The sequence below is a fragment of the Argentina silus genome, assembly GCF_951799395.1.
Source record: "Argentina silus genome assembly, chromosome: 12".
Lineage (NCBI taxonomy): Eukaryota > Metazoa > Chordata > Actinopteri > Argentiniformes > Argentinidae > Argentina > Argentina silus.
This window is the reverse complement of record NC_139666.1, coordinates 1,506,469-1,533,581: the sequence shown is the minus strand read 5'-3', so window position 1 is coordinate 1,533,581 and position 27,113 is coordinate 1,506,469. Positions and strand designations below refer to the sequence as shown.

Sequence of the window (27,113 nt, the reverse complement as noted above, 5' to 3'; positions counted from 1 at the left end):
CAGACACACAGACACACACATACACACACACATGTGTGGTTGAAGGAAGGAATTACAGGATCCAGAATTAACACACTGACACAGGTGTCCATCCAGCTGCCATGGCAACTAGCAGCCCGAACTACTGAAGGAGCCTAGTGTGGAGGGTGTTGATATCAGTGTGTGCGTGCGTGCGTGCTCGTGCGCGTGTGTTGTGTGTGTGCGTGTGTGTGTTTGCGTGCGTGCTTGCGTGTGTGTGTTGTGTGTGTGTGTGTGTGTGTGTGTGTGTGTGTGTTTGCGTGCGTGCTTGCGTGTGCGTGTGTGTGTGTTGTGTGTGTGTTGTGTTGGGCGTACACTGACTGCACACCTGGCCACAGTGTGTGCTCTGTGGGGTCCGTTAATGTGTTTGTGTTTGAACACATCTGGGGCAGGTGGCGGGGTGGCGGACAGAGCAGAGCACCAACATGCAGCAGCGCTGAAGAGGCTTTTATTGATCAAAACGCTGCTCTCTAAATCTACTCTCTAAATCTACTCTCTCTAAATCTACTCTCTCTGGGCTCTGCAGGGGTGTTCTGGCCCTCTTTCAATGTGGATCTTTTTTTTGTCCATTCTCTCTCTCTGTCTCTCTCTCTCTCTCTCTCTCTCTCTCTCTCTAGGTTTGTGGATGGTATTGAGACAGAGAGCAATGTCAACTCATCCCAGAAGTTTGAGTTCAGCTCCAGCCTGGCCCCTTCATCCTCAGGACTAGGTAATACACACACACGCACACACACACACACACACACACACACACACACACACACACACACACACATATATACATACTGCACTGTAGACAGTGTACATGATATAGTGATTATTATTGTGTCTTCTATCTGTGTGTGTGTGTGTGTGTGTGTGTGTGTGTGTGTGTGTGTGTGTGTGTGTGTGCAGGGAGCCAGGATCAGTCAGAGATCAAGCAGAGTGTCTCTAAATTGAGTGAGGAGGTGAGTGTTTCAGCTATGCCACTACACACAACTTGTATTTCAGTGCTCCGTGTGTGTGTGTGTGTGTGTGTATGCTGTGTGTGTGTGTGTGTGTGTGTGTGTGTATGCGTGTGTGTGTGTGTGTGTGTGTGTGTGTGTGTGTGTGTGCTGAGTGTATCATCTGTCTCTCCTCCCCACAGATGAACAGCCTCTCCCAGCAAGTCTCTCAGCTGAGCCAGGAGCTCCAGGAAATGACACGTCTGCTCCGACCCCTCCTCCTAGCAACGCCTCAGCCTATCCTGCCGGCCCTGGTGCCTAGTCTGACCCCGCCCCCCAGCAGCGCCAGCCTACCGTCTACCAGCAACCCCCAGGAGGTCCCGCCCCCTGCCTCGCCCTGCTCTCCCCAGCGAACACAGTCCTGCTCCCTATTGGACAGTGCGGACACTGGGGGCGTCGGCCTGCCCCGCTGCCTCCTCCCCACTCCACCACCACAGAGGCCTCAAGCCCCGCCTCAGTCCCCCACCAGCCCAGGGGGGCACTCCAACCCCCCCTCCCCTGGGGCAGGAGACTCAGAGGGGGCCCCTCACCTCCCCAACTTCCCCACCACCAGCAATGGATTCCTCCCGTCCAGCCAGGACCGACCTCCCCTAGCCTCCCGAACCCCTTCTCCCTCCCTCTCCTTCTCCCTGTCTCTCTCCTCCTCCCCCTCCCCCTCCCTCACCTCGTGTCAGGGCCTCCACCACTCCTGCCCCGGCAGTCACAGCCGGGGCCACCTCCCCCCTCCCCCCTCCCAGGACTCCCAGCCCCCCCCCTCCTCTCATTGGTCCGCCCCTCCGTCACTCAGCAGCTCTCCGGGAGGTCGTAGGCTGGGGCTCAGCCGCTCCTCCTCCTCCTCCCTCCTCACCCCCCCCCACCCCCATCCCTCCTGTCCGCACCCCTCCCCCCTCCCCCCCTTCTCCTTGGACTCTCTGAGGGAGACACGGCAGGACACCTTCAGCCCCTCCTGGTCCCAGCCCGGGACCACGCAGGGGGGGGCGCTGGAGCTGGAGATGCAGGAGTGGGTAGGGGAGAGGGAGGAGGCGGGGGGGGGGAGGTCCAGGTCCCCCATGGAACACATCAGCTACATTGACGAGGACGGGCCAGCTCTGTGACAGACACGCGGGGGGACAGACCGCCACAAGGAGCCGTGGACGGACACGGCAGAAGAGACAGAAGGGAAAAGAGATTGAGGAAAAGGAGAGGAACACCTGTTCATCCAGGGAGCAACTTTGAGATGTTATATGCACAGACAGACAGACAGACAGACAGACAGACAGACAGACAGACGGTGATGCCAACTGTCACTCATCAGCCTGGGATACCCTCCCACTCTGACACTGGCCAATACCATCTCGGCAGCAGCACAAGGGGCGGATCTAACCGTTGGACGCTCCAATGGCAGGCTCTCACAGCCGTTTTGAGCCATTTTGGGTGAAAAACGATTGACATCACTGGAAGAAAAACTTCACCAACCAGGACTGTAGCACAACTTTTTCAACTACTGTAACCACATCCAGCTACTGGACTTCTTCACGCGTACATCAGTCATACAAGCATAGCTGTGGATGTGAGAGCAGCAGCTTCAGCAACAGTCTTGTCTGAGGACTTTGTGGATTTCTTGCTCTGGTGCGCAGCATGTGGACATGCGATCCCACTCCCAGCTCCTCTTCTGATGCCTGAAAACCACATATCTCCATATTAGCATCAGTGCGCCCTCCAGTGGTCAGATCCGTCAAACCACTCTCCTTCGCCAAGACGAGGAATGTAAACGCTTATTTATTCAGTCTCTGTCACAGGGATTTATATCATATTTTCCCATTGCTTGGAAACATCACAATGGCTAATTCGAAAGTGAAATGTATTTTAAGTTGCATTTGAAGGCCTCCCTAAGACCATCTTCACGTCAGACACAAACACACACACGCGCGCGCACACATCCCACTTGGTCCGAGGTCATTTTCAAAGAGTGTGTGAAGCTTTCATGGTGTCCATCGAGAACACGCTACAGTTCCTCTACTGCCTCCAAGTGGCCATTATAAACAATACAAGACAATCAGTGATCTTACAGGACATGACGGAACAGGGAGGCTCCCACCCAGACACGGTGACTACACTGCAGCTGTCCGCTTCCCCTCAAGCTCTGTAGCTTAATTAGTACTTCAACTCACCCAGGAACCAGGCTGCAAAGCTGTCAACGTAGCAACAATTATAACAACCAATGTTTGCCAAGTCAATCTTCTGTGCATGAAAGAACAAAATGTGTTAAATTAAGAACTTTGAGAGATTAACTCCAAGAGAGATAAAGTAATACTTAAGCTACAATATTTTCAAGACAAGGTACTACTTAAGCTACGATTGCTTTCAGGAAACGGACCCCAGTGGAGTACAGCAGAACTTGACCAAGTAGCGATGCGGGGAGAGAAGTCAGTGTGCCAAATACCAGACAGGTCAGAGGTCGTTTTGGGGGGCAGGGTGAGGGATCAGGGTCAAATCAGACTGCCAGATTGTACAGCAGAGAGTTCTTACATCCAACCCAAGCTTTAGCCATCCAGCCATTTGTGCCTTTCCAAAACACACGCCATTCCTTCACAAGCGAGCATTATGTTGATTATGCGAAAAAAAAACGAAAAAAAACAAGCCATCTATCACAATTATGGTGAACACTGCACTTTTATTTGACAAGTAACTTTATTTATATATTTATTTGTGTTGATGAATTATTATGTTCAGGCAATATCTTCTGTTGAGCGTATAGGAGAGCCTCCTCAGTGAGGTGAATGGAGAGCCTCCTCAGTGAGGTGAATGGAGAGCCTCCTCAGTGAGGTGAATGGAGATGTGTTAGAACACCAGACTCATCTCAGACTGGGTCCAGCAGCTCCACATCAAAGTCGCTCTCACACACACACACACACACACACACACACACACACACACACACACACAGGTCATCATGTCCCCAGCCTCCAGAAGGGGGCAGCATCTGCCATCCATCACAGACAGGTGTCAACAAATGGCCGAGTACAAGACTACTGTATTAGCAGATTATCTGTATAAAAGTGTGTCAGAATGTGTGTGAGTGGTGTGGGGGGGGGGGGGGGGGTCACACTATTTGTAATATAGGCAGGCAGATTCTGGCTTCTATTTTCTGTAACAAGGTCAGGGTTCCTGGAGGTTTTTTTGAGTGAGTGGGAGGGTGGGTGGGAAGGAGGGAGGGAGGGAGGGAGGGTGGGAAGGAGGGAGGGAGGGTGGGAGGGAGAGGGTGGGGTCACTCAGGGTGGGTGAGGGGCGGGTGTTAAAATGCATGTCACAGCTAACTGCATGAGGAATGTGCCTGCTTCTGAACTCGGGGGGAGAGGGTGGATTACTGCCAGAGGCCTGGGCTTCAGATGTATTTTATTAACTGTTACAAACTTTACCAGAAATTAACATACATGAATAAAACATAGTGTTGTTTTATAAGACCGCCGACTCCTGTGCTGTTTGGGTTGGAGGCCCCTCGGCCCGCGTCCTGGCGGTGGCGTCCTGGCGGTGGCGTCGCCGGGGTGGCGAGGGGAACCTAGCAGGTCATTAAAACATCTCACACACCCGTGGCGGTTCCCTCACCGTCAGTGAGATGTCAGTGTCTGTTTGCTCGCCTGATGTTGGTGTTAAACGTGACCTGTATACAGTGTTACCCAGCATCCCTTTCACCTTGCCCAAGACAACAACAAAAAAGACACACGACTGAAGAACTCCATCTTTCAGGTCTGCATATATTTCAATGGTAACATTCAATCTATCAGAGCTTCAATAAAGTTTGAAATGTCAGGTGGGGGGGGGGGGGGGGGGGGAAGAGGTCTAGAAGACTTTTTTTTTTTTTGGGGGGGGGGGGGGGGGGGAGACAAATCAAACGGCAAAAAGGACATCATAGCATTTCACCCTATTCTGTGGGTCCATCTTCGCTAATGCCTCCTCCTTGTCTACAGAGGGGGTCAGGATACACATGGACAGACACATGACCATCGATTCCATCCCTCTCTGGACTACATACTCCCTCTGATCCAGTCTTTACACCACAGAGGACACACATCCTACCAGGAACGCAGGATCAGACACACACGGAAAGAAAACTGAGGAGGAGGGGAGGGGAAATAAAAATCCAAAAAATATATTTATATGTTTATATTTATATATATTTACGAGGTATGTATCCACAAAAAAAAAAAAGAAAAACACCAAAAATTCAAAATAAGCAGTCTTTTTTTTTTTCTCAAACATGTCCTCTTGTGACATGAGCCTGTCTTAAAATAACATTAACAATAATAATAATAGTAGTAATGTCAATAATGAATAATTAGCAAAATAAAACCAGGAGTCAATGCTCCCACAACCCTGCCCTCTCGTCACCCCTGGCCCAGCTCTGTGAGACTGTCCACGTCTCCTCTGTAGGGAGTCCAAAGCACCAGGGCCTCCTGGCCACAGGGTGGCACTGGCTGCTGCACTCAACACATTGTTTCTTCACATCAAGTCCAAGAAAAAAATAATCTTCACCGTATCATCGAAAAAAAGCCAAAACCTTTTCAACTCCGTAACCGTGGGTGTGCAGCGGCCATTCCCCTAGAACCGTGTCTCAGAGTTTCCTGGAGAGGGGTGTTGAGTCAGGGGAGGGGGGGGGGGGGGGGGATTGGGGGTCTGGGGGGCAGGAGAGGAAGGGGGGGGGGTCCGCCGTAGCTTAAAGGTGTCCTTGTGCAACAAAACAAAAAACTGAAGATTAAACTTAACAAGAAAAAACAAAACAATGGCAGGTATCCTCCCAGCGCTTGTTAGTCAGGGTCACGTGACGTCTGGGGCTCCCGTGTGGTCACGCTAGGTACTGCTGCATCGCTGTCTTCGCCCTGAGAGGGAGAGGGAGCCAATCAGCGTCAATGACACAACTCAATGAATGTCACTCCTTAAAAATACACACACATAAAAAGTATATGTGAGAAAGTGAGGTTTCTGTGTGTGTGTGCGCGTGTGTCTCACCTGTCGCAGAGGTTGGGGTCTGAGGCCTGGGTGAGCTTGTGCAGGATGTCCACGAAACCCATTTCCCTCAGCTTGTCCTGTCGCTCCTGGGAGCCTGAACACGGACGCACAGAGACGTAGGGATGTTAGTGTTGTGGCAGAGTAGCCCAGTTAAAGGCCCACGCCAGACAGTGTTGCTTCCTGTTTTTTCTTGAAAAAAATACCTCACAACAGAAGCAAGTGGTGACGTTAGTCATTCACAGAACTATTTGGTAAATTAATAGCAGATATAACAGAACAGTTTCTACAGGAGCTAACAGAACAGTTTCTACAGGAGCCAACAGAACAGTTTCTAAGGTAGCCAACACCCCCGGAGCCCCCTGGAGTCTCCCAGCATGTCACAACCTGTCATGGCGTCGGCCTCACCGTCCTCCTCATTCCAGATCAGGTTGGAGATGCAGAAGGTGGCAGCAAGCTGGAGCTTCACATTAGAGTGGCCCTGCATCAGGAAGAGAGAGGGAGGGAGGGAGGGAGGGGGAGAGGGGGAGGGGGAGAGAGACAGAGAGAGAGAGGGAGAAAGGGAGCGGAAGAGCAACACCACAAAAATCAACAAACATCACTTCACTTCTTGTTACAAATACTAATACTCCAGAATAAACAGATATGAGAGTTTGGGGCCAGCGAGCATGACAGGGAGGGGGAGGACTCTACCATGACAGGGAGGGGGAGGACTCTACCATGACAGGCAGGGGGAGGGGGAGGACTGTACCATGACAGGCAGGGGGAGGGGGAGGGGGGAGGACTGTACCATGTAATATTTGATTTTCTGGAGCATGTCGTCATTGGTCATGATGAGCTCCTTGGCTGAGTTGCCGTCTGCGATGTTGGCCAGGATGCAGAGTGTCTGGAACAGAGAACAGCGTCACACCGGTGTTGTGTCCTGAAGTGTTCCCTGGTGAAAAAGTGGTTGCTCTGCGGGAAGGGAGGGGAGGGGATTCCTACCTGCTCTTTGACCTCTATACTGTGCTCTCCCTCCAGGATGAGAGTGACCGCCTGCATGATCTGCTTCCCGTGAGAACTCATGATCTGGTCTATGTGCTGAGGGACAGGGGGACAGGAGGAAGGAACAGTTAGTGAGTGAGTGGGATTGATTGTGTGTGTGTGTGTGTGTGTGTGTGTGAGTGAGAGAGCAGGGTGTGTGTGAGTGTGTGTGTGTGTGTCTCACCGGGCATGTGGAGAGCAGTGCGTGTGTGTGTGTGTGTGTGTGTCTCACCGGGCGTGTGGAGAGCAGGGTGTGTGTCTCACCGGGCGTGTGGAGAGCAGGGTGTGTGTGTGTGTGTGTGTGTGTGTGTGTGTGTCTCACCGGGCGTGTGGAGAGCAGGGTGTGTGTGTGTGTGTGTGTGTCTCACCGGGCGTGTGGAGAGCAGGGTGTGAGTGTGTGTGTGTGTGTGTGTGTGTGTGTGTCTCACCGGGCGGGTGGAGAGCAGGTTTCGGAGGAGGCCCAGGGTCTTCATCAGAACGTTTGTGTCTGGGTCTGAGAGCAGACGGAACAGCTGCTCTGTCCCCAACGCCCGCACGATCTCCACCTTCACCTTCTGATCCGCCTGGAACGCCATGTTCTACACACACACACACTCAGTCAGTCAGGCCACGCACACACACACGATGGGCATGTGCAAACAAAACTGGGGCAAAGTCGGCCATCTTTACTTCGACATGCAATGCATCCAAAAACTCTGACTGAATAATGACAATAATGACAGTTCTGACAGCCTGAATAATGACAGTTCTCAAAACACAGTTAAAATCAGGCTTCCAGAACCATCATGCTGTAGAGTAGTCAGACTGGGACGGTACTGTCTGCTCTGCTCAGGACCCAGAGTCACATCACATGGAAGAGAGAAACGGCTGTAGAGCAGAACTGAGGACACAGAAGGTGTGATGATGGACAGAACAGGGAGAGAGAGAGAGAGACAGAGAGGAGCCTCACCATAAGTGCCCAGATGCCGTTGACCCGTAGTGCTGGACTGTCACTCTGGGTCAGGGTGCATAGTAACTCAATCACCCCGGACTCCAGGATCGGCTGGAGACACACACACACACACACACACACACACACACACACACACACACACACACACACACACACACACACACACCATTTGGAATGGTCCTTACGCAATCATTTCAACAACAACAAAAAAGTCCATCTCTATTTAAAGAATGAGGTTTTGACGCCAGGTGTGCGTGAGTCCCACTGCTGGGGTCAGCGTACCTCTTTGCTGGGGGAGAACTCCAGCAGCAGGTTGCATAGTGTTGAGGAGGCCATGACCAGAACCTCATCTGGGGCGTTCTGTAACAACTACACACACACACACACACACACACAGGAGATAGATGACACATGCATGCACGCACAAGAGACAACAACACCCTCCAAGTACACTACAAAGGCAGGAAGTTCTAAAATGTGTTTTCCCCCACCCCCACCAACCACCCAACCACCCACCCCCACCAACCACACACCCCCACCAACCACCCACCCCCACCAAGTACACACCTTCATGAGGGGTTTCCATACAGCGTGGTCGTGAAAACTCGTCCTCAGCTGCTGGACCGACCGAGAGAGACTATGAAGACACCTGGAGTTGGAGACACACACACACACACACACACACACACACACACACAGCAAGAGTCAACACCAAACATGGACACACAGTCTTAGTGTACGTCACACACCGTGGGAACACTCCCCAGAACGGTGATGTTCCTCATGATGTTCCTCATGATGTTCCTCATGATGTTCCTGTCACCGGACCCCCTGCAGTCACCCTGAGGGCAGCATCCAACCTCCACACAGGCACCGTCCTCCGTTCGCTTCTCAACTACAGCAGAGCCCCAGGGGGAATATGGGTAATGTAGTATCTCAGCATCAACAACAAAAAAGTGACAGCGGCCATTCGACATTCAGAACTACAACAGAGCCTTTCACAGGCCTGTAAGAGGAGGGGAGGGGGGGGGGAGAGAGACAGAGAGAGAGAGAGACAGAGAGGGAGAGAAAGAGACACAGAGAGAGAGAGAGAGAGAGAGTGAGACAGAGACAGAGACAGACAGAGAGAGAGTGAGAGAGGGAGAGAGAGAGAGAGAGAGAGAGAGAGACAGAGACAGAGAGAGAGTGGGAGAGAGAGAGAGAGAGAGTAGAGAGAGAGAGACAGAGAGAGACAGAGAGTGAACCCAGAGTAGAGAGGCTGTTTGTTCCTACCTGACAGCTGCCAGGCGAACCTTGATGCTGGATTCTGACAGGCCGCTGACTATCCTGTCCATCATGTTCTCTGTCTCTGTGATCTGCAGGGGGGGCGGGGGGGGGGGGGGGGGACCGGAGGAGTGTGTGTTCAGACAGCACGATAACAGAAAGTGACACGCACTCATGCATGCTCGCACACACAGTGTCACACACACACAGTCTCACACACACACACAGTCATAGTCGCACACACACACACACACACACTTCTGAGGAAGGCTGGGTAGAAGCTGTGAGTGCACTACTGAGTGCCTGTCACCTTCTTGCGGATGTCCTCGTCGTTGGACCCCAGCGAAGCGTACAGCTTGAAGGCAGCTTGCCTCAGCTCGTGGGCGTGCTTCAGGTCGTGGTCCAACTGCAGGGGGGGGGGAGGGGGGGGTAGAGAGAGAGAGAGGGGTGAACAAATACAACTACCACACAGAGCCTGCTACATCCAAGGCAGGGCGTTAAAGACCCGGGAGTTCAAAGGTTGTGGTTCTTCGTCCCAAAGTGCGAGTTTCACTGTCATTAAGTCCTGGTGGTCAGTGCTCCCTTTACCGTGTGTGTGTGTGTGTGTGTGTGTGTGTGGCTGGTTGGTTGGTTGGTTGGCCACACACCTACCCCCCCCACCCACCCACACCCATCAGGCCTTCCAGGGCAGGGCAGGGCAGAGGGCAGGGGGCAGGGGGCGGAGGGCAGGGGGCAGAGGGGAGGGGGCAGAGGGAGACCCACCCTCTTGATGTCGGTGATGGCGCTGACAGAGCTGGGGTATTTGAAGTAGTCTGCCAGCATGGGCACCAGGTGGTCGGTGACGCTGGCGACGCGCTGCAGCTCCACGTCGGGCTCCATCAGGTAGGCCAGCGTCTCCGCCCCCTCCACCCGCTCCTCCAGGAGGCGCTCCTTACTGCACATACGGACCAGGCACGGCAGGGTCTACACGGGGGGGGGGGGGGGCAGACCAGGCAGGGTTGATATGCACACACACACAGATGAATTAGACAGTACACACACACACACACACACACACACACACAGAGATGAGTTAGACAGTACACACACACCTTTAGAACAACGCAGCTGTCATCTGTCCTGATGGCTCCTGCTCGACACATGTACGTTAGACTGGGGGAGAGAGAGAGAGAGAGAGAGAGAGAGAGAGAGATTATTCTCATTCCTCAGGGACTGAAACACCTTGTACGTCAACTGAACGCACCGTTTCATAACACTTGGGGTTTTTTCCGATAATCCGACTGAACTCACCATTTGGCCGCCGTGAGCTGCATTTCAATAGGCTGATCCCTTTGCATCATTCTGACAAATACCTGAGAGAGCAGCTCCCCGTCCACCAGCACTGGGGAGGGACAGGAGGATTACACTCACTGACAGGCTCACAACACCTCGCCATCATCTTCATCATCATCATCATCATCTTATAAACTGGTGTCTGGTGTCAACTGTGACAATACCAACGTACAGCCAGAAATAGAGCAGCTTTGATACGAGGGAAACATTTGATTTGAGGGAAACAGGAATAGCTGAAAGCTTCCAGAGAACACAGAGTAGCCAGGACAGTCAGAGGGAGACAGAGACAGAGACGGAGGAGAGAGAAAGAGAAGCTAAATATGGACAAAAAGAGAGAGAGAGAGACAGAGAGAGAGAGAGAGACAGAGACAGAGAGACAGAGACAGAGACAGAGACAGAGAGACAGAGAGACAGAGAGAGAGACAGAGAGACAGAGAGACTCACCATTCACCAGTGTCATGGAGACCTGAGTGTTCTCGTAGGCCAGGACTGAGAAACACTTTAACGCCTGCATCCGTACCTGCAAGGACAGAGAGGGGGGGGGAGGTAGAGACATGAGTAAGACAGGCATACTGAGGCCACCTGGAGGACAGAGACTTTTGGGAGAGATGAGTGAGGGAGGGAGGGAGAGATGAGGGAGGGAGGGAAGGAAGGAGGGAGGGAAGGAGGGAGGGAGGGAGGGAAGGAGTAGCCACACACACTGTACCTTGTAGGAGGGAGAGATGAGGGAGGGAGGGAGGGAGGGAGGGAGGGAAGGAAGGAAGGAGGGAGGGAAGGAGTAGCCACACACACTGTACCTTGTAGGAGGGAGAGATGAGGGAGGGAGGGAGGGAAGGAAGGAAGGAGGGAGGGAAGGAGTAGCCACACACACTGTACCTTGTAGGAGGGAGAGATGAGCAGAGGCGCGATGTTCTGGATGGCGCCATGGTTAAATAGAACAGTCTGATGCTCGGGGGTCTAGAACACACACACACACACACACACACACACACACGAACATACACACAAACGCACACACGTCCCAGAGTAAATCAACAGAAACGCTAAGCCATATTGTTTAACCGGTGACTGCCAGAGGCAGCAGGCATGTCAGTGTCTCTCACACTGAGGTTCAAAATGGGATATGATCTGAGCTGATAACAATAATAATAATAATAAAAATAATAATGATAGTATGGCTGGTTCTTCCTCTGACCTTGCAGCAGTGGGAGAAGATCTGGGTGATGTACTCTTGTGTCCGCTGTGACCGGCCCAGCAGGGACATGAGGTGGGGGATCACAGTGGGGTCCTGCCAGGAGAACACACACACACACACACACACACACACACACACACTTTGACACACTCACATGGGTGACAGTGCTGGTATGCAATAATATCATATGTACCATGGTGTGGGTTTGTGTGTGTGTGTGTGAGAGAGCAAAAAAGAGTGTGTGTAGGGAGGAGAGAGGCTTACAGTGTAAAGCAACTGCACAGGGGTGACTGGACTGATGAATACTGTCCTGAGGCAGCGTAGGCAAGCCTCGATGAAGATCAGGTCTGGACATAGAAGACCTGCACACACACACACACACACACAAGCCTCAATGAAGATCAGGTCTGGACACAGAAGACCTGCACACACACACACACACACAGACACTGAGTGCACTTCACCTGTCTATATAAGAAAACAGCTTTTGCCTTGGTTAGCTCCTTCCAAAATCAACCGTGTGTGTGTGTGTGTGTGTGTGTGTGTGTGTGTGTACCTTGAAGTAGGGCAGGGATGATGTGACAGTCCACCAGGGACTTGATGTTGTTCTCCGTTCCCATGGCCAGACTGCCCAGTACCACAGCACACTCCGTCCTCAGCTCCGAACTGGACGAGCCCTGCTGAAGCAGGTACAGTAACCTGTACACACACACACACACACACGTTCATCCATGTTTATCCATAGACCCAGCTGATGTCCCATCCGGCCTTCCAAAGCAGGGCAGGGACCAGGGGTCAGGGGTCAGGGGTGGATGGAGCAGCCACAGAGGAGGACACATACCTGGGCACGGCTCCCAGGACAATAAGGTTGGCTTTCTGTTTGTTGTTTCCGATGACGGCATTCTTCATGTCACTGTGAACGACACAGAGGTCAGGTGACTGGAGCTCCCTTCAGCTGACAGTCACCAGAGTCACGCTTCATCTACTGCATCTCACACACACACACACACACACACACACACACACACACACACACACACACACACACACACACACACACACACACACACACACACACACACACACACACACACACACAAACCAGAACGGACTGATGAGGAAGATAATGAGAAAAGAACCAGATGACTGATACTGAGCGCGTGTTACCCTGGTAACCATCTATCATAGAGCAACGTCATAACACACCCAAGGCTCATCAATCACTTTCAGAGCATGCACTTCCAGCACTACGGGGGGCAGCCTGTGGCCTGGGGCAGCCTGTGGCCTGGGGCAGCCTGTGGCCTGGGCACAGGACCCTACAGCACCAGACACACGGACGGGGGACATAAAGATGGAGGCAGAGGGAATGAAATGGCAGAGCCAGGCGGCTGAGGCCAGTGGAAAACTACAGCTGCACCAGTCAGTTAGAGGCTGTCTCACTGCGTAACCAGAGATTGGCCTCCAAGTTAAAAATAAAGAGGAGAAGATCTGAGTCCAAGCCACGCTGACGACTGGAACACAGTCAATCACATGGACTGATCAAACACACACACACACACACACACACACACAGACACACAGACACACAGACACACACACACACACACACACACAGACAGACACACAAACGATCACTCTGGGTTCCCTTCCAGACCCCCGGAAGCTGCAGTCCAGACATACACATTCAGATACAGGACTCGCACAAGGACAGACGGAGACAGACAGTGAACAAAAATATATGGGCAACTTGAACTTCTCATATAGAAAATATAAAAAAAAATAAAAAATCAATAAAACTCAAGGTAGTGTACTTACATGACTCCCTGCAGGACTTTCTGTGGGTCGGGGTCGAAAAGCCTGTCAACATAATGGCGGCTGGTAGCTGTGACCTCCTGCATGGTGACACAACAACAGTGAGTCAGCGTCCTCCCTCATCATAACTACCGCTGACACCAATCAGACACACACACACACACACACACACACACACACACACACACACACACACACCAGGCAGCAAGACTAGGCTAGATGCCCTCAGAACCAGAGTTCTCATGAAGCTGTCACTCCTGTGTGTCATCGTCATCTGATAACTCTGTTTATGTGCATCATCAGTGGCTTAATCCAGATCCTTCCACCGCCTCTGTGGCTGACAGGCACATGGTCACTCTGATCTACTCCAGTTTTCAATTATGGGATTGGGGGGGGGGGGGGGGAGCCACAACAATTGAAGCTTGATGTCACCTGTGCACCTACTCTCACACAGTGTGTTGTTGTGGACCAGACCCAAGCTTTCTTTGTAAGAAAGGCTAATGCAAATGATGCACGAAGGTGCGTGCATGTGAACGGCATCAAACACACGCGCCTAGTGAAGGCGTTCTATTAGAAGAGTTAGGACACGGCGGGGGATGTGAAATACGGCTCTCCAGATTCATGCATTTCGTCCAAAACCCACATGATGCGGTCAATGACAGATGTAGAGGCATGATGGGGGCGTTTCCAGCTCAGCATGACTTGATAACCAACAAGCTACTGTTATCTAACTAAGTAAACTACAATTAGGACAACAATCAACATCACAGTCAAGTGCATATCTGACTGTTTCGAAACGAGAGCCCTCATTTTAACAAGCTAAGCCACTCGATCACAAAACTTGACATCGCACCCAAAACCCCCTAGTGAGCAAGCTAGCTAGATTAGCTATCATCCCAGTGCAATACTACTGGCGTTAACGGTACGGAGGAGTTAGCTGGCCAACAAGCTAGCTGACTTAGACAGCGAACTTAACCGAAGGCAAATGAATTCATGCTCCACATTTCAAACATACGAGTGATCCACCTAAAATGAAGCGTGAACCTCCCCCGGTCGCTGGCTAACTCATTCCGGGTGACTGACAGGCGGCCGTCTACGGGAGACCGCCCTGGCTACATGTTGCGAGCTAGCTGGGTTGCTACTACTAGCAACTTTCCCACAGGCACCTCACCCCACCGCTGCTAGCCCCGGGCCACACACCACACTCTCCTCACGACACCCTTTTAACAATAATGCCCAGGAAATGTGGGGTATTTGTTGGGAGCAGCGGAGGGACACTCACAGACAGCACGCTGATGCGGAGAGGGGCCTCCAACAAGCACGCCATCTCTCTTCCCCCTGTCAAGCGACCCAATCGGAGCCGCACTTTCCAACCGCTCTCCGCCCTCCCGACCAGCTGCTCCGAGATTAAAAAAGTAAATATAGCTAAAATCACGCCACACTTCACAAGTACGGTGGTCGGTAGTTCTGGGGCAGGTGGATTTCAACACGGTGTCTCCGGTCTGGTTGACCCACAGACGAGGTGTCCTGTCGGCCGCGGAGCGGGCATGGTTGGCGGGGGTGTCGGTGCGGCACCGGGCCGTTAGTTGATTGTCAAAGTGTCAATTTGTGAATCGAGCCAATTTACTGATAAACAGCGCAGATAGGTGGCGTTGAAGTGTGGCTGATTCGTCAAAATGGTTGTGGGAAAACAAAGCCTTTCTTTGAACACCGGGAGGCTCTGTGTGCTTTCTGACAGCGGCTGCACTCACAGTTTAGAAAGTGCAACCGATTGTTTTGAGTTGCTCGGCTGTTTGAAGAAAACACTTGAGGTCACGGAAAGTGCGGAAGGGAAACGGTGAATTCGTTTACTTCACTGGATGTTCTGCGCCTGCGCAAAAGTTGAACTACGCCGAGGTGGGAAAACTAGTGCAACACACGTCCCATTCATTTATTTTCACCCTGGAACCGACCTGGTCATGAATCGTTAGTGCTACATTGTAACTGTACAGTGCGAAAGGTGAGAAACAATTGAATATCCCTTGATCGAAGTCGATTGTTTAGGATAATGCATAACATAGGCCTACAACGTGTGACAGCTTGATGAGCTGGGAGCTAACGTGAGGACTGAGCGACATTACAGTAAATATGATGCTGGTCACGCTTCACTAACAGGCACTAGTTTGTGTATGCAGCTTGATAGCCTGCAAGTTTCATGTCGTATTGCTACCGATCAGCTGATCAAATCATTGCTCTTTTTCTATCTTTGTGTATTGCCTCCCTCATAGACAGCCATACTTCGGACCCTGTCGACCACTCCGCCTGTCAGAGGGTTAAGAAGCAGCTGGGCTTCCGTAGTCTGGAGTGGTTCTTTGCAGTGGAGGCTTTGGGTCCTCTCAGCTCCAACACAGGAACCAAGCTGCTGAGCCTTGGGGACAGCTGATCACTGTCACATCAGAACCTCTGAGTCCACAGCCCGCCCACCCACCCGCCTGCCTGCCCATCAGCCATGAAGATCGCTGTGGAGGGCTGTTGCCATGGCGAGCTGGACAAGATCTACGAGACCATCGGTTACCTGGAGAACAAGGAGGGTGTCAAGGTGGACCTGCTGCTGTGCTGCGGCGACTTCCAGGCAGTCCGCAACGAGGGGGACATGAAGTGCATGGCGGTCCCGGTCAAGTACAGACAGATGCAGACCTTCTACAAGTCAGTATCTCTGTTCAGCGGTCATGAGGTTTTATTATTTTTATTTAAGCTTTATTTTAGCAGGGAGTCCCATGGAGACCAAGGTCTCTTTTACAAAGGAGCCCTGCATACACACAGTTTATAACCAGACGTAATACACACACAACATTACAACATAATAAAACACAGTCAAGAAAAACAAAGACATATTTCAATAAAGAGGTCCTCAATCAAAACTTTAAACTGCCCGAGCGTCACCAGAACAACCAACTGAAACGTTCTCTGCAGATTGTTCCAGCGGTGAGGAGCACCACAACTAAAAGCGGATTTACCCAATCCGGTGGAGACCTCAAGAGATAATCAACTCTGACATGATTATGTCTGTGTCTACCCACATAATCATGATTTATTTAAAACAGATTCCATTTCGGGGCAAAGAACACCTGTTTCGTTGGTCCCTCAGAGTTGGAATCATGACGTCTCTGTTGTTCCAGGTACTACTCTGGGGAGAAGAAGGCTCCGGTCCTGACCATCTTCATCGGCGGGAATCACGAGGCCTCCAACCACATGCAGGAGCTTCCCTACGGCGGCTGGGTGGCTCCTAACATCTACTATCTGGGTCAGCATAGTACCAGAGCTTTGGCTTCTGACAAGAGAACCACACAGACGTGAAGCTGTTTATTACATTGTAACATACATTGTATATATACGTGTTATAAGTGTAAGTGCTCTGTTCGTCCGTCAGGTTATGCCGGTGTTGTGCGCTACAAAGGGATAAGGATTGGGGGCTTGTCTGGGATCTTCAAGTCGCACGATTACAGGAAAGGTGAGCGGAAATACGTCCTTCCTTAGTTACCACGCAACTGCATTGCGAGGTGGCCGTGTTCGGTAACATTCAATGGCGTTGTTTTCGCAGGTCACCATGAGTTCCCTCCATACAGCCCGGACACCCTCCGCAGTGTTTACCACATCAGAAGCATCGACGTCTTCAAGCTCAAACAGGTGACTACTACCACTACAGGTGTTAACCCTCTTTGACAGGTGACTACTACCACTACAGGTGTTAACCCTCTTTGACAGGTGACTACTACCACTACAGGTGTTAACCCTCTTTGACAGGTGACTACTACCACTACAGGTGTTAACCCTCTTTGACAGGTGACTACTACCACTACAGGTGTTAACCCTCTTTGACAGGTGACTACTACCACTACAGGTGTTAACCCTCTTTGACAGGTGACTACTACCACTACAGGTGTTAACCCTCTTTGACAGGTGACTACTACCACTACAGGTGTTAACCCTCTTTGACAGGTGACTACTACCACTACAGGTGTTAACCCTCTTTGACAGGTGACTACTACCACTGGAGGTGTTACGTTCTTTGACAGGCAATACAACACCATGACATGTCATCATGTTATGATCAATCATTTAATCTCATATCACCACCCCCCCTATTCTCCCTACCAGATCCAGATGCCCGTGGATGTCTTCCTGACCCACGACTGGCCGCGTGGCATCTACCATTACGGCAGCACGGGGGAGCTGCTGCGGAAGAAGAAGTTCCTGCGTCAGGAGGTGGAGTCTAACACGCTGGGCAGCCCCGCGGCAGCAGAACTCCTGGCCCACCTGCAGCCCAACTTCTGGTTCTCGGCCCATCTGCACGTCAAGTTCGCTGCCCTCATGCAGCACCCGGTAAACACTGCTAGTCAGCAGTACTCTTACTAGCTGGTCTCTACAACTTAACGGCCTCTCCTAAAGACCTCTTCACCCCCCACTACCCCCCTGTACTAACCCTAACCCTAGAGACCTCTTCACCCCCCCCACTACCCCCCCTGTACAAGTTTCTCTCCTGAGAGAAAAAAAAGGAGTAATTTTTCCTTCTTCTAGCATTACGACTGCCTATGGTCCCTGGTCCGAGCATCGATTACTTTATCTCATGATGACTGATGGATAGATGATTCACTCACTTAAACAAATCAGGCGGTTAGCCGGGAGCGTATGTCATTTGTTGAGAGGCAACATGTCAGACTTAGGAGACTAGTTAGTGGCTGTTTTAAGGACTGTCGTCAGAATGGCATGCATGTTAACTGGTCACATCACTGTTGTATGACGTGTCTCTGTCTGTTTCTCCTCAGGCTAAAGGCGATGCTGCCCCCCGCACCACCAAATTCCTCTCGCTGGATAAATGCCTCCCCTACAGGGAGTTCTTACAGGTGAGAGAGAGAGAGAGAGAGGATGGTTCTTCTACTGAATAGGGTGGAGCTATTTTTGCTTCGGCTTTAGGCCAAGTTAAGTGTAAAAGGTGTGTTCTCTGTGGATATATGACATATGCTGACTGCTGTGTGTGTGTGTTTCAGATAGTGGAGGTAGCGGACCGGCCGGGCTCCTCCCAGGGCCTGGAGTACGACCCAGAGTGGCTGGCCATCCTGAAGGCCACAGACAGCCTGCAGAGTGTCTCCCCCAACTACTGGAACCCCCCACAGAACAATGGCCTGCACCCACGGTGAGACACCTAATACACACCCTGCTAACTCTCTCTCTCTCACACACACACACACACAGCTCTGCTCTCTCTCTCTCACACACACACAGAGAACACACACTCATCCTCGTTCCTCATATAAACAAACACACTCTTTCTCTAACGCGTGCGTCCTCTCTCCCACCTGTGCACACACACAGATGAAGGCTACGGGTCTCTGTGTCTAATCACACACACACACACACACACAGATGCAGGCTACGGGTCTCTGTGTCTAATCACGCCTCTGTGTCCTCCTCTCAGGTGGGACTTCAGCGCCTCGGAGGCAGCCATGATGGAGGCGGTGAGTGACCTGGGAGGAGAGCTGTCCGTCCCCGAGAACTTCAGCCTGACCGTCCCGGCCTACGACCCCTCCCGGCCCCAGCCCCACGCCGCCCCGAGCTACAGCACCAACCCCCAGACCACGGAGCTGTGTGCCACCCTGGGCCTCAGCGACATCTACGCCCAGGTGGGGCACGGCGGGCAGGGGGGCGGTATGAGGGGGGCAGCGGAGGAGGAGGAGGAGGATGACACCCACAGCACCGGGAGCATGGACGAGCCCAGCGAGTACCCCACAGACACCTCAGGCCTGTCCAGCTCCTACAACCCTGACGAGATCACCATAGAGGACGAGTGGGAAGAGGGAGAGGAGGAGAAGGAGGAAGGAGAGGGGAAGGGGGGAGGAGGAGAGGGGAAGGGGGAGGCAGGGGGCCAGAGCCCCGATGCAGTGGTCCCAGAAGGGGAGGCTGAAGGCCGCAGGGAGGCAGACAGTCCCAGCAGAGAGACCCCCCCACCCAGTCGCATGGTCCTGCCAGATCCCAAATCAGACCGCCCTCCTCCCCCATCACGTCTCTCCCTGCCCATGAACCTACCTCCCCCATCCCACCCCACCACCAGCCCCTCTCGGTCCCAGGGCCTCTCTGACGAGGGGGAGGGGGATGGGGACGGGGAGCCCCCGGTGGCCAGGATCCCTAAACGCACCAGCGGGGAGACTGCCGGAGAACCCAGCAGCACAGGCAACACCCCCAGAATCAAACGGAGGAACCAGGTCATCTACAAAGCCGCGGAGGACGAGGAGGACGAGGATTAGGGCTGAGAAACATGGGGGGGGGGGGGGGCTGACAGTCTTTGTACAGTGTTGGGGAGCCAGTTGTGACAGTGACTCTTAATTTGTCAAATGCTAGATTCTCTTACAATCTTATTTTTTTTTTATATTCAACATTGATGTCGTCCTCCAGGGTAAACCAACAGAGAGCTGTCTGTCCTCGGAAAAAGGGGTTTTTAAGGGACATTTATTTTTTTAATTTCCATCCCTTTTTGTAAAAAGTGAAATTATGGATGAATACTGATTTTTAAAGAACTATTTGGATTTCAACTATAAGTCTTGTTTCTAGTTTGTGTGTGTGTGTGTGTGTGTGTGTGTGTGTGTGTGTGAAACTATCCTCTGGTCTTCTACAGCTCTGGTTGAAGTATGGAATGTGACTGGAGTCGCTGTGAAAGTGATGATGATGATGAAGATAACATGAATATGTTTGTTAATAAATTCTTTTTGAACATTGATCTTCTTTTGTGCCGTCTTTACCCCATGTTAAGGGTTGGTTTCTCACAACATGGATATTATGCGAGGATATTACAAACTCACGCACAATGTTTAGTTGTGCAGCTGACGACACGAGGGGCTCCTCAGGGTGCAGCACTGGGAACCACTGAATTAAGAAAATACTTCCCCCAATTCAACCCGTGACCCTATCTACTTCTTGAGATTTGAGCGGACTGGATAGGTGTAAGCAGAAATTAGAGGACGGGGCTCATTGTAATGCATGGAATGGTATGATGCCATTTCCCATTCCATCCCGTACATCACAATGAGCCCATTTTCTGATTTCTACCTCCTCCAGCCTCCCCTGGTGTCAGCTTTGTGGTGAAGATCACACCCAGCCTACTAGAGGTCCTTAGGGAATAGGGGCTAGGGGTTGTTTAGGGGTTTGGGGAATGTTTCCAATCGGCACATTCCCTGACTAAAGAGATCCACACCACTGGACCAAACCATTGAGACACAACACCACTGGACCAAACCATTGAGACACAACCCAACAGCTCACTGCACCCATGGCGCAACAGCACAGCTTTATTGAACAACACTTTACAGAGGTGCTGATGGGAAATTGAGTCTTATCCCACTTTGTGGACTTCATTCATTACAACATGACACTGAACTAACCGGTGATCATTTAAGAGTTAACAAGTGAATTATACTTATAGTGTTATAATCAACCAAATGTCATGATGACAGTCTACGAAACCATTTTTAAAAATAGAATCAAATAGAGCTCGTTAAACAACCGGCGGTTGATTACAGATCTGCAGGAGTGTTCTAGTAAAATCAATGACAAACAGTTTCAATAACGTTAGACAAGGTGCAGTGTGTTCTGACAAGAGCTTCTTAAAGCACACAGACAGAGGGAGGACATTGTTAACTTCATGGTGGTAGTTGTGGTACAAGCCAATGTCAAGGGGAGATGCTTTTTTTTCTTCTTCGTTTTTTTTTTTTTTTTTTTTTTTTTAATCGCATTCTGCCTTTAATCAACACACCCCAAGCAAGCCCCAAACAAAGAACACAGGAAAAAACTTGGGAGTAGGCACTTCTGTTTTAGTTCTTTTTTGTAATTTTTTTTTTCTTCCTTCAAACCTCTTTTAAACTCGTATTCTTCTTCGCCAAGCCTTGGATGGAACCAAGCATGTCGCCCTGTCGCCAGAGTTGGGCATCAGATCAGTAATAGTCATCATCATCATCATCATCATCATTATTATTATTATTAAAAGCGTTAGATTCATTGCAAATATTTTCATTTTTCATCAACTCTCAGCGATAAGACACAGACAGACGGACAGACACATGAGGACTCACACCATGTGACCCTTGCATTCACATGACAGGCAGGATGCAATGGACTCCTACTGGACTACAAGTCTACAGGGACTCTGGGGTCGACGCCCACTCAACGTTATCTTGTCATCGCTATTGTGCACTGGACAGTTAACTGACGTTTCAGAACAGCACTTTCCAGCGAGGGGCGGATGCTAAGACATGGCGTCGTAGAGGAGGACACCCAGGTCCAACAGTAAATACTGCACTCAGGTTTCAGTGTATATATCTAGGGATTTTGGGGGGGTGGGTTGGGGGTCTGGCACTGTAAAGTGTCAGTCAGCATCTTGTCATACAATGCAGCTACTGCTGCTCTAGGGGGAAATATAAAGGGGGGGGGGGGGGCTCCAAATAAATAAATAAATACACACACTCGAAGAGGATGTGAACCGTGTTCTCCCTCTTTTGTGTGGGGTTAGCTGTGACCTTTTAACAGGGGAGGGGGCATGTCTGGAGAGGGTGTCAGGGGGGGTCCAGGCTGGGGAGAGAATCATGCCGGGGGGTGGGGGGGAGATGGGGGCTCTAGTCTTCCAGACATGAGTAAATGCTTGGCCAGATGCAGGGGGTAAGGGGGGGGGGGCATTCAGCACTGCACTGCCACCATGTGAGAGACAGAGATGGGAGGACTGATGAGAGGGAACACAACCTCTATTCCCATTCCCTCTTTTCTCATTCTTCCCTTCTTCCCCCTATATCTCTCCTTCCCTCTCTGCCCCTTGAAAAGCCAGCACTGCAGTTGTGCTTGCATAATAGAATGAATGGAACATGACTGAAATGAAATCGAGACAGAACAAACCAGAAAGAAAACAACATCCACGATTAGTTCTAAATACTATACAAAGTCTGTCACTCCCCCGTGGGCTTCTCCACCTCCCTCAGTCTTTGTCAGACCTCTCTCTCTCTCTCTCTCTCTCTCTCTCTCTCTCTCTTCCCCTCTGGTGGCGGTGAGGGAAACACTTGCACAAGACAGCCGTCATCTTTCTCCTTCTCCCCACTCCCGCTCTTTCTTCAACCTTCCTTCCTTCCTTCCTTCCTTCCACTCTCTCACTCGCTGTCTGGCTGGGTGGATGGTAGGGTGGAGGTTTGGAGGGGTAGGGGTGAAGGGGTGGGGGGGAGGGGGGGCTGGGGGCTGGCCCCTGAGGTTGGGAGCGGGGATGGATGGCGGGCCGGGCGGGCGGGCGGGCGAGCGGGCGGGGTCTTAGTTTCCTCCTCCTCCTCCTCCTCCACAGCAGGATCGGGTGGGGTGGGCGTCAGGGTCCTGGAGGTTCACCCCCCTGTGTCGCGCTGCGTGCGTTGGGTTCTGGGTGTCTGTTTTTGGCATCTTTTTCGCTGCAGAAACAGTGGAACATGTTTGGTCAGACACAGGCCACATTGTGACACTTCAGTGGTGTCGTAAGCCACGTTATGGAGGTCAATCTACTCAACAAGGACTAGAAACAGGGTCCTCAGGGTTAGGAATAATGTATTCTATTCTCCTCTACAGGTTGGGGGGGGGGGGGGGGGGTCTCACCAATGGCCAGGAACAGCTCGTTGACATTCATGGCCGTCTTGGCAGAAGTCTCCATGAAGAGCAGCCCAGTGTCTTCAGCGTAGGTCTGGGCCTCCTACACACACACACACACACACACACACACACAACCGTCAATCAGCATCAAGTGTTTTGGCATACACACTGGGACAGATCTCATACGTGTTGTGACAACAGTCGTGCGGTGTGGGAGGGGCCAGGGAGTCCAGTACCTCGTACTCCACTAGTCTCTTCTCAGCCAGGTCGGCCTTGTTCCCTGCCAGGGCGATGACGATGTTGGGGCTGGCCTGGCGCTGCAGCTCCTTCACCCACGCCTTGGCCCGCTCAAACGTGTCCTGCGACAGGACAACACGCACAGGGTTGGTTGGCATTCATTACTCTGTCTTATGATGACTGTTGGATAGATGATTCACTTACATTTAATTAAGTATTTGTTGTTAGTCGCTCTGGATAAAGGCGTCTGCTAAATGCCATAAATGTAAATGTAGAATGGTTGGGAAACGTAGAGAGGCTGAAACAACCTGCCTGCTGACACTGAACTTACGCGGACAACCAATTGTTTGCTCCCGAGCGCTGAGCATGTGTCTTAGAATGTTGTGGTGAATGTACTGCATATACTTACAGTATACGCCATTTAGCAGATGCTTTTATCCAACGCCACTTACAGCGCAGCGAGTGCATCATTTATTCTATATGGTCCCAGCGGGAATCAAACCCAGGATCTAAGTGGCCCTGAGACCTGCTCTACCAGCAGGCAAACATTTACATTCACATTTACATTTTAGTCATTTAAGCGGACGCTTTCATCCAAAGCGACTTACAATAAGTACATTTGTCTGAGTAAGTGAGTCAACTATACAAACAGTCATGGTGATTAAAACCTTCCATAACAACGAGTGCCGTCGGCGGTCCCAGTGCTGGAGAAAGGAAGAACGTGAATTTCCAGTTGTGGTGATGTAGGCTGTGAGGGGACGGAGAGGTCTGAGGACGGTGGTGAAGTGATGCACTGTGGGCGGCGTACCGGTTTGGTGATGTCGAAGACCACGATGGCGGCCTGCGCCCCGCGGTAGTACATGGGCGCCAGGCTGTGGTAGCGCTCCTGGCCTGCCGTGTCCCAGATCTCAAACTTCACCGTGGTGTCGTCCAAACACACAGACTGAGCCAGGAACGCAGCTGAGGGAGAACAGACATAGATATATATATATTATATTATATTATATTATATTATATATGCCATTTAGCTGACGCTTTTATCTAAAGCGACTTACATTGCAGTGAGTGCATACATTTCAGTATATATGGTCCCAGCAGGAATCAAACCCACAACCTAAGCATTGTTAGTGCCATGCTCTACCAACTGAGCCACAGAGGACCACATACTACTATACGGATGATTTATGTATCCAGCACACATGTTCTATGTTCTACGCAACTGCTGCTATTATGGACACTACAGTTCAACTTAAACCCTGTAAATATGTATATCAACCATTCAACTAGTGGATGGTCAACTCCTGTCCTGGAGGTTCCTCCATGTACGCAGGCCTCTGGTCCTGCCCTGCACTTACACATCTGATCCACTAGGCCGATTTATTCAATACAAATCCAACATAAGTTGAATCAAGAGTGTTAGAGCTGGGCTGGAACTAAAGCTGGCATGCACGCGATCTGCATCCCTCCAGGACCATTGGTGTGACGGTGTATCCCTGCTTTAGCGGGACGGTCCGTCCGTCCCCCCCGTCCCCCCCTCCTCCTTACCTCCGATGGTGGTCTCCTGGAACTCGTCAAACTGGCCCTTGACGAAGCGCAGCACCAAGCTGGACTTGCCCACTGCCATGTCTCCCAGCAACACCAGCTTGAACTGGCAGATCTTGGTCTGGGGCAGCGTGCCGTTGGGACGGCCACTCCCTCTGGTGGTCATGGTGGAGGAGGGCAGGGGGGGCCTCCCGGGGAGGGGGGGAGCTCAGACAGATGGGACTCTGGGACTGGGTACTCTCTCTCCTTGCCTACCCTCTCCTCTTCTGGCTGGAGGTGAGGAAGCACAATAGCAGAGTTGTAACAGGCAATGACGGTGGAAGGAACAGACAGTCTGGTCCCTGTTCAGGGGCCGTCAGGTCAGAGCTGTAGATGTGACATGAGCACAGGGAACTAGCTGTAGATGTGACGTGAGCACAGGGAACTAGCTGTAGATGTTACTGCAGTTGAGGAAATGGAAGTATTGCGTCCGCTGGCTGTTGCTATTATTAGTTGCAGTAGCATTCTCCCCCAGTGCTAAATCACTGAAACCACCACACGATCAAGTCATGGCTATAGTCAATGGAAACCACCCATGAATGACAACACTAATGATTGTGAAAATGCACAAATCATGTGGCCAAAACAGGATTTACGGCATTCATTAAAACACAAATCAATTACAGATAAAAGATAACTTAATTTCACACAGAACACTGATTTCAACTGATTGACAGATTGCCAACATTGCAAATGTTTCATTGTCTTTCACTCTTGGCGCTGCCCTGCGGTATTGGGCTATGTAAATATGCATGGCGAGCCAATAGACAGCCGCTGTTAGCCAATAGGGGTCGAAGAGCGGTCGGAGAGAGAGAGAGTAGAGGGGTTATCGATCGCTCCAGGTCCAATGGATTAAACTGTATCAATCAATTTGATTGATCTGTCTCTCCACTGTCACATGCATCGAAACGCTGGAATTCATTTCGCGACGATGCCCGCTATTGTCATCCAGCCGCACGTCACGCAATGTTTTCACTTCCAACACCAGCTGAACACACCTATCCGTCTGTATCATCCTCATAAAGCGTTCATGTATGTGGATGACGAGCAGGGGATGAAGAATACTGTTTCATGCTTTAATGTGAGCATATTTGGGAACTGGTGAGGGTGGCTATGAATCGCTCGTCACTTTGCCTTCGCTTCGGTCAGGAGAATGAGCCCATATCGGCCCCAGCGCTCTCCATTTCGACGCCCGTCTAACTTTCACTATTGAGCCCCTGCGTTACTGTACACCCGGGGAGCAGAAAAACGTGGATATTTACCAATGACAGTGTCGGCGCTGTCTCTGGAGCGATCGGGGTCCCCGTCTTGAGTCTTGACTGTTGACAAATTATCAGCTGGTAAAAGAAATGTTAACGCTTCCTGCACATTCGCGCAGTCGCAGTCAGTGTCGCATTGTCGGGTTTCTTAAACGGATAGATAACCGCATTCCTCCACTTTCTGCGCTCACGTCAGGTGCAAAGATCTCCTTTTTCTCTAGTACAGATTAAAGGACAGGAAACCTTTATATGAGGGGGCGGGGGGTGAAACTCACAGAAATTCGAATGAAACAAGCAAGCTTTAAATCACACTGAAGTCTATTCTCAAATGCTCAGTTTCAAAATCAAACAAATACCAGTTAAACCATAGAACCACGATCACATTGTTAAGGAGCCCTGCGTGGAATGAAAGGCACACTTCTAATGTAACTCTAGGTTGTTAAATTAAAAGTACGAGTGTGTCTGCGGATTCAGGTCTTGAGGCTTTCATTGAAGCACTGAGTTTGGTATGAACGGTGTCAATCAGACCATCGACTATCTCACTGCTCGATGTTGGAGTCTAGATTTGCCCACCAATCGGGAAGCCGGAATTCGAGGCTTCCAGTAAACGGTTTGAAAAAAATGAGAGGGAACATTTTTGGTACCTGATTTAGTAATGCACTCGATGAGGCAACGATCCCAATATCAGTGAAAATAGAACGAATCTGCCCATTGGAATGGGAACCGTAGGCACCTCCTAACCCACTCGTGGTCCTGGTCTGTGTAAATCAAGCATTTGATTCCCAGCGCATTCACTAGAACCCGATGGTATGTCTAGTTGGAGAGATGAGTTAGTTACTAGAACAACGCAACAA

At 51.1% G+C, this 27,113-nt stretch overlaps 4 protein-coding genes across 9 annotated transcripts in view; 2 read left to right on the top strand and 2 right to left on the bottom strand.

The window, feature by feature from the left end:
• LOC310813169 (uncharacterized protein) overlaps positions 1–2,095 on the top strand; it is a gene marked incomplete at both ends in the record, with an annotated part of 7,396 nt that extends 5,301 nt beyond the window's left edge. Inside the window, 3 exons of the mRNA XM_083682033.1 lie at positions 636–727; positions 913–965; positions 1,145–2,095. Coding sequence (XP_083538159.1) covers positions 636–727; positions 913–965; positions 1,145–2,095 — 1,096 coding nt within the window. The remainder of the gene's footprint in view (positions 1–635; positions 728–912; positions 966–1,144) is intronic.
• A 2,286-nt stretch (positions 2,096–4,381) lies between these two features.
• Positions 4,382–14,940, bottom strand: armc8 (armadillo repeat containing 8). 3 transcript variants are annotated; one of them, XM_083681869.1, is made up of 22 exons: positions 14,844–14,940; positions 13,565–13,641; positions 12,591–12,662; positions 12,306–12,448; positions 12,014–12,111; positions 11,750–11,842; positions 11,431–11,511; positions 10,999–11,074; positions 10,513–10,603; positions 10,314–10,374; positions 9,985–10,185; positions 9,533–9,628; positions 9,232–9,314; positions 8,527–8,608; positions 8,242–8,328; positions 7,957–8,049; positions 7,436–7,585; positions 6,969–7,064; positions 6,775–6,870; positions 6,372–6,465; positions 5,988–6,081; positions 4,382–5,857 (listed from the first exon to the last, which is right to left on the bottom strand). In XM_083681869.1, exons 1-22 carry the CDS (start codon positions 14,886–14,888, stop codon positions 5,824–5,826), a joined length of 2,043 nt encoding a protein of 680 aa, XP_083537995.1. In that variant the 5' UTR covers positions 14,889–14,940; the 3' UTR covers positions 4,382–5,823. The 3 variants fall into 3 exon arrangements, with proteins under 3 accessions (XP_083537995.1, XP_083537996.1, XP_083537997.1); XM_083681870.1 differs by having other exon boundaries at positions 6,393–6,465; XM_083681871.1 differs by lacking the exons at positions 4,382–5,857; positions 5,988–6,081; positions 6,372–6,465; ... (4 more) ...; positions 8,242–8,328; positions 8,527–8,608 and adding an exon at positions 8,620–8,854.
• dbr1 (debranching RNA lariats 1) lies at positions 14,843–20,265 on the top strand. Of its 3 annotated transcripts, none has more exons than XM_083681874.1 (9): positions 14,843–14,976; positions 15,829–16,246; positions 16,720–16,844; positions 16,971–17,051; positions 17,142–17,227; positions 17,699–17,923; positions 18,367–18,444; positions 18,589–18,734; positions 19,017–20,265. In XM_083681874.1, exons 2-9 carry the CDS (start codon positions 16,050–16,052, stop codon positions 19,840–19,842), a joined length of 1,764 nt encoding a protein of 587 aa, XP_083538000.1. In that variant the 5' UTR covers positions 14,843–14,976; positions 15,829–16,049; the 3' UTR covers positions 19,843–20,265. The 3 variants fall into 3 exon arrangements, with proteins under 3 accessions (XP_083538000.1, XP_083537998.1, XP_083537999.1); XM_083681872.1 differs by lacking the exon at positions 14,843–14,976 and adding an exon at positions 15,346–15,560; XM_083681873.1 differs by lacking the exon at positions 14,843–14,976 and adding an exon at positions 15,494–15,560 and having other exon boundaries at positions 15,833–16,246.
• Positions 20,266–20,850: 585 nt separating this feature from the next.
• rab5b (RAB5B, member RAS oncogene family) lies at positions 20,851–26,391 on the bottom strand. Of its 2 annotated transcripts, none has more exons than XM_083682564.1 (6): positions 26,251–26,391; positions 24,965–25,222; positions 24,228–24,379; positions 23,419–23,541; positions 23,189–23,282; positions 20,851–23,007 (listed from the first exon to the last, which is right to left on the bottom strand). In XM_083682564.1, the coding sequence occupies exons 2-6, from the start codon at positions 25,125–25,127 to the stop codon at positions 22,877–22,879; spliced, it is 663 nt and encodes a 220-aa protein (XP_083538690.1). In that variant the 5' UTR covers positions 25,128–25,222; positions 26,251–26,391; the 3' UTR covers positions 20,851–22,876. The 2 variants fall into 2 exon arrangements, with proteins under 2 accessions (XP_083538690.1, XP_083538689.1); XM_083682563.1 differs by having other exon boundaries at positions 24,965–25,231; positions 26,263–26,391.
• Positions 26,392–27,113: the final 722 nt, after the last annotated feature.

Coding starts and splice junctions, on each gene's coding strand:
- armc8 (XM_083681869.1), bottom strand. CDS start 14,888: ATGGCGTGCTTGTTGGAGGCCCCTCTCCGCATCAGCGTGCTGTCT. Junction 11,512..11,749: donor TCTTCTCCCACTGCTGCAAG/GTCAGAGGAAGA, acceptor TGTGTGTTCTAG/ACCCCCGAGCATCAGACTGT. Junction 6,466..6,774: donor AGAAAATCAAATATTACATG/GTACAGTCCTCC, acceptor TTCCTGATGCAG/GGCCACTCTAATGTGAAGCT.
- dbr1 (XM_083681874.1), top strand. CDS start 16,050: ATGAAGATCGCTGTGGAGGGCTGTTGCCATGGCGAGCTGGACAAGATC. Junction 17,052..17,141: donor GTCGCACGATTACAGGAAAG/GTGAGCGGAAAT, acceptor TTGTTTTCGCAG/GTCACCATGAGTTCCCTCCA. Junction 17,924..18,366: donor CTGCCCTCATGCAGCACCCG/GTAAACACTGCT, acceptor GTTTCTCCTCAG/GCTAAAGGCGATGCTGCCCC.
- rab5b (XM_083682564.1), bottom strand. CDS start 25,127: ATGACCACCAGAGGGAGTGGCCGTCCCAACGGCACGCTGCCCCAGACC. Junction 24,380..24,964: donor CCAGGAGACCACCATCGGAG/GTAAGGAGGAGG, acceptor GTTCTCCCTCAG/CTGCGTTCCTGGCTCAGTCT. Junction 23,283..23,418: donor AGAGACTAGTGGAGTACGAG/GTACTGGACTCC, acceptor GTGTGTGTGTAG/GAGGCCCAGACCTACGCTGA.